Source organism: Acomys minous (genome assembly GCF_964271855.1).
Source record: "Acomys minous genome assembly, chromosome: 2".
Lineage (NCBI taxonomy): Eukaryota > Metazoa > Chordata > Mammalia > Rodentia > Muridae > Acomys > Acomys minous.
Genome location: NC_140484.1, coordinates 94,469,184 through 94,475,183, shown reverse-complemented (window position 1 = coordinate 94,475,183; position 6,000 = coordinate 94,469,184). Strand labels below are relative to the sequence as shown.

The window sequence follows — 6,000 nt, the reverse complement described above, 5'->3', positions numbered from 1 at the left end:
TAAATTTTAGAGTTACATAAAAGAACACACAAACCAGGCTGGATGCGGTGGCGTACGCCTTTAATCCGAGCACGCAGGAGGCAGAGGCAAATGGGTCGATGTGAGTTTGAGGCCAGCCTGATCTACAAAGTGAGTCCAGCACAGCCAGGGCTTCACAGAGAAACCCTGTCTCAAAAAACCAAAAAACCCAAACAAAAAACAAAAAAGAACACACAAACCAAATGAAAGTAGCTTGACAAGGAAATTCTTTTTGTAAAAAGCATGCACCAGAATTTGATCCTGTGGTCAAGAGGTTTCAGTGTTTTGTTTTGTTTTTTTCCCTAATAAAGATGGTAGCTTTGGCTCAGTCGACTGGTTGGAGCAGGAATGGAGCAGGAATTCACAAATCTGATGGTTGTAGTGTGGGTTTTATTGCTGTGAAGATACACCGTAACAACAACTCTTATAAAGGAAAGCATTTAACTGGGGCTGGCTTACAGTTTCAGAGATTTAGTCCATTACTGTCATGGCAGGAAGCATGGTAGCAGGCAGGCAGACCGTGGTGCTAGAGCAGAAGCTGAGAGTTCCGCATCTTGAGCCACAGGCAGCAGGAGAGTGTGTTTCACGCTGGGCATAGATTGAGCATATGAGACCTCAGGGACTGTCTCCACAATGACACACAGGCTACACCTACCCCAATAAGGCCACACCTCCTAATAGTGCCACTCCCTATGGACCAAGCATTACAACACATGAGTGTTTGGAGGCCACACCCACCCAAACCACCACACGGATGTAGTTGGGTAATCAGCTAAAAAGGGAAGAGAATAGTTCAGGAACTGTGAGTTCTTGTGGAGCTACCTTTGATAAAAATCAATCAATAAAGATTTAAAAAGAAACAACAGCAAAGCCCCTGTTAGATTTCTAAGGCAGCATGAGGAAAGGGCAGATAGAGAAACCAGAACCTGACCTCCCCAGATGGTACTCTGTTTATTAGGGTACATAGCTGTTGTTTTCAACAAAAATCTCAATTGGCTGATTTTACCAGTAAAGTCTCAGGAGCCATATGCTTGGGTGAAAGCCTACTAGCTCAGAGAGTCACAGAAAGCACCCAGCTGAACTTCCTACTCAGCCAACATCCCAGAAGGCAGAATGATCCTTCCCCAAGCCATCTCAAAAAACCTCAAATTAAATGTCCCTCCCTTCTACTTCCTGTGCAAATCTCTATCCATCCTCCTGACATCTTCTTACACTAGTTTTTTTTTTTTTCCCTTATGTCCATTCACTGTCAACTGGTTGCTTGCTCAGCCTTTTGACCTATGGTTGACTTTATTTGATCCTGTTTACAATAATCAAGCAGAAAGCTCTTGAGTTAAAGGTGTGTGCTAGAACTGGGCCCCACCACAACTAGAAACAGGTCTTTTCAGTAAACAACACAATCTCAGGATTCACAGTGTGATAAAATATCCTGCAACATTTCCCCCCTTTTGTCTAAATAAAAAGGAAAGGTTTTTAACTTTAACATAGTAAGACTATTTACACTAATGAAGCTATTTCTGTCAAGCTTTCTACAATTTCCAACGTGTTTGTATTAGGCAGTCCTATGATTAAGTATTTTTGAGTTCAAAGTTCTGTAAGAATGTTCATGTTAGTCTCACATGAACTCAGCAATTTGAATCTCCTGAGCAGTTTGTAGTCCGAAGCTGCTCTTTGGGTGATGTTTGTCAGCTTAGTGGTAATGCTGACTAGGTGGAACACAGCAGTCAACCCAAAGGTGTTCGCTGTTTTCCCAGAACTTGGCGGCAGCAGAGACATGGCACAGTTTATCTCAGTGGTTAGCATCGCCACAATCCGGGTGGCTCCATCCTTGCAGAATCCCATCATCATCTTGGAGACCTCAAAGATTACTGTTAAGAATGGTAGATAACTTAAACATTTTAAATGCCATATTCTGCAGATCTATGAAAGGTTTGAGGACCACAGTCTATTAAATACATCCAAGATACACAAACTTTGTTCCTAGTTACCTGCTTCAGACTCAAACCTGAAAACATGTACAGGTAGCTGTATATAAGCCTTATTTCTAGAATTAGTTAGTACCTGTATGACTATTTGTGTCATGACAGAATCTTTATATATACAAAAATCTTATAGATTTTGAGATAATATTTATACCTAAAGAAAAGTTTTAAGCAGTCAAATGAAAACCAAAAGATTATGAGATTAGTTGCAATAGAATAGACCCTTGTTTTTTGTTTTCCTCTGTCGCATACCAAATGGCTCTTCTAATAGGAGGCAGAGATTTTTGGATTTTCCTTTTATATGCATGAATGGGTTTAGAGAAAGAGAGAGGCACACACCAACCTCAAAGTCAGCACTAATTTTTAATTACATTAGGACCACATAAAGACTATTTGCCACTTATGTCAGTAGAGGGCAGCGATACCACTTGGACAATTCACTCTTTTTCTTAGGACATTTTGTCTTGATGATTCATCCTTTTTCTTCAGATGTTTCATTTGTCCAGTAGTCTCCAGATTCCTTAGTTGAATGCATTATTTTATTTTATCTTAGAAAGATAAAAACAAAACCCTGCTCCAACCCTAATTCTGGGGAGGGGGGGAGTTCCTTTTTTTGGTGAGTTATATGTTTCCCAGGGCAAAATTATATTGGCAACAGAAAAAGTAATATCTTTCTATTGACAATTTTTTTTAAAATCCTTTGAAAATTTGAAACTAAATATGTCTTAGTATGTGTGGACAAATATACCTATATTCTCCTTTCTCTTTATATAAACTCAAAGTCTACTGTATTTATTTTTAGATCACAAAGGACATTCACTTTGAATTTCAGCTTGCCTTTTGCAGGATTTTAAATTTAAATCACTGTAATTCTTCTGTGACTGCCTCTGCCTCCCAAGTGTAAAGGCATGTTCCTCCCTAGTGCTGGGATTAAAGATTGAATCACCACCTGGCTATGGATTCCTTATAATAGTAATAGGGTTGTCCTGGTTTAATTTGGTTATCCATTATCCCTTATTTTTCAGTGTTAGGGATAAACGTTCAAGTTTTTCAAATGTGTAATCTATCATTGTTGCTTATTTATCCTGAATTTGTTCCATGGAAAAATTTAAGATTAAATATGATGCCAACTTGTCACCTATTTCATTATTTTCAGACATTTTGTCTCTCTTGCCTGTATAAGCTACACAAATTTGATGTCTTTCCTAAGTTTTACTAGGTTTTGTCATTTCAATTCATGCCCCCCCCATGAACAGATATCTTTGCCATTTATCTGCCAGTTCGTGGTGTTCTATTCTAATGACCATATAGCTATACCATTACACACATATAAATTGGAGAAGATAGAGGTTTTCCTTTTGCTTTACTAGTTGCTTGTCTTATAGCCAATAGTGCTGTGTGATTTCGTGGTTCCTTTCTCAATATTGGCCATTCTATCCCCCAGTGTATAGGCTTCCACTTTCCATTAATTTTGGTTCCATCCGTGGCTAATGAATCATCAGTAAACCATGTGTTAACCAAATGTTATAAACATTATGTTGGTCTCCACAGTCCCATAGGTGCACTAGCATCTCATCTTGGGAAATAATAATACCTCTAGCCCTATTTCGTTTTTCTGTGTCCCTAGCTTCACGACAGTCTGCAAGAAATCCAAGTCCCTACACTAACCCCCAGGGCGCCTCCTCCCAATAAAACTCCTTTCATACTTCTTCAATAAAGAGAAAAGTTTTCATACGCAAGGCCCTGAGTTCAATTACCAGTGCTGAAAAACAAAGTTTTCATTAAAGCGTGATTTAAAATAAGGGGGAAAGCATTTGGAGCAACTTAACAACCAACAAGCAGCCGAATGATTTGATACATTTTATTTTCATGGACATTACACGAGTATTAAAACTGTAATTGTGTGATAACATGAAAACAGATTGCTGCGTGACACTCAATGAACGAGAAAAATTGCGCATTGCCTTTGAAGGTGTGGGTAATGGCCACAATACTTAGGTGAGAGTTGGCAAAATGAGCCAAAATAATTTTCTCCTATAATTTTGATATAATTTATTAAGAACTAAAATGAAATAATACTGTATGACCAGAAGGTCAATGATCCAGAGCGAAGGCAGCTGGACGTCTCGGGGAGCAGAGCAGCGAGAAGAATGCACGTCTTCAGTAGCGCACCTCAGAGGTCCTAGAGGACCTGTGAGGTCTGGGGACAGCATGACCCTCTCTGCCAGAGGCCCTAGGTCTCTGAATACTGCAGAGCTCTCTCTCTATTTCAGGAGCTGCACAGGCTCCCTCTACCGAATTCTCTCTCAGCTTCCACGCAGACCTCAGAGGCCTCTCCACCCTCCGTCCCCATAGCATGCTTCCCATACACACCCCACCTGCGCCTTACTTCGCAGTCCGACCCCTAGACTCCGGCTCCCGCCCCGCCCCGCCCCACGCCGCTCCTCTCCTAGCCCGTGGGGCGCGGCGCGCGCACGCGCAGCGGAGGGCGGCGCGGGCGGCATGGGGACTGCGGCGGCGGCGGCGGCTGCGGCTGCCGGGGAGGGGGCGCGCGGCCCGAGCCCCGCCGCTGTGTCGCTCGGCCTGGGCGTGGCTGTGGTGTCGAGCCTAGTGAACGGGTCCACGTTCGTGCTGCAGAAGAAGGGCATTGTGCGCGCTAAAAGGCGAGGTAGGGCGAGCTGTGGCCGGGCCGGGGTCCGCGCCACGCGGCTGCGGGATCCTGTGCTCAGCACAGGGGCGGGCTCCCCTTGGCAACGCCGCAGGCATCGCTTCCTTGTCCCTTGCTTTCTCTCTCGCTCTATTACCAGCGGCCTTGGAGGCCTTCTTCACTTTCAGGAGCCCTTTACCGGGACTTCTTGCCCGGTTCCTGTCCCCGTCCAGTCCTCTAACCCCTACCCTGCTGCAGAGCATCCGGACAGGTGCTCATCTTGGAGCCCTGCTGCCCAGAGGCCCGCACTCACCTACTGCGGGGCAGAGCTTCGTATTTATGGGATCCAGAGGTGGGTGGAGCCAGGCCTTCCTTTGCCTTAGACTGGGCCTGGGGGTGCTCTCGGGAGAGCATTTGGTTGTGTGAAGGAGTAAGAGTGTGTGGTGGGCCCGCAGGATGTGCAGGCGCCACTGAGGTGCCCACTCTCACCTTGAGTGCAAGGTCTCTTCTTTCCAGCGGCTTTTGCCCTGGGGCCATTAGTTGAGTTACCTCTGGTTGACACTTCAACCATCTGAATGTGAAGAAAAAACGTCAAACAGGCGTGCAAATGGGCCCGCTAAGCACACCCTGGGTTGACAGGTCACCAAATAACTACTACTTAGTGATACAGAAGTGCGATGAGGCACAGAGCCCTTCTTTGTCTCTGTCGTGTCATTTGTGTTGAGAGGCCCTGTGACAGGCACTGAACAGCAAGGGGCAGAATAGTTCGAAGGGAAAAGTAAACACTGCTTTCAGAGAGACCAAGAAAGGATTGTGGTTGGAGCCATAGCCTCCAGAGCTTAAGCGTAAGAGCCTGGCAGCTAGCGCATGGGAAGTAGATATACTTAATAGTTCCAAATCCGGAACACAATTAAAAGTTTGACCAGCCTGCCAGGGAGCCAGGAGCCTTCAGAAAAGGGACAAAGAACTGACGATCCTGAGTGAAAGTACAAAACCAGCAATGTGTATTTAAAGAACTTAATTTCAAAATGAAAGCATTGCAGTCGTAATATAAGACCTAAGTCAAACCAAGTATGGTTCCCCAAGACTGATCTGGCAACTGCATGTAGGGGCTGTCTGTCAGTTTGTATAGGCATCAAGATTGGGCGAAGGTGCATGTTGGGACTAAAAAAAAAATGTGCCTTTTATAGGATTAAATGAGATGTATACTTTACTTGTGTGATATTCCTGCAAATCCCACAATTCCAGGATAACTCTGAGAGAAACATGACACAAAACACATAAACCTCAGCAGAGGAGCATCATACAAAATACCTGACTGGTGTCCTAATCAAGGCCATGAAATCTCAGGAA

The 6,000-nt window shown here is 44.1% G+C and overlaps 1 protein-coding gene across 1 annotated transcript in view; it reads left to right on the top strand.

Moving 5' to 3' along the window:
- Positions 1-4,487: 4,487 nt before the first annotated feature.
- Positions 4,488-6,000, top strand: part of NIPA1 (NIPA magnesium transporter 1) — a 38,342-nt gene continuing 36,829 nt past the window's right edge. The window contains exon 1 of the mRNA XM_084771445.1: positions 4,488-4,668. Within this exon, the coding sequence (XP_084627571.1) occupies positions 4,503-4,668 (166 nt within the window). The 5' untranslated portion in view covers positions 4,488-4,502. The remainder of the gene's footprint in view (positions 4,669-6,000) is intronic.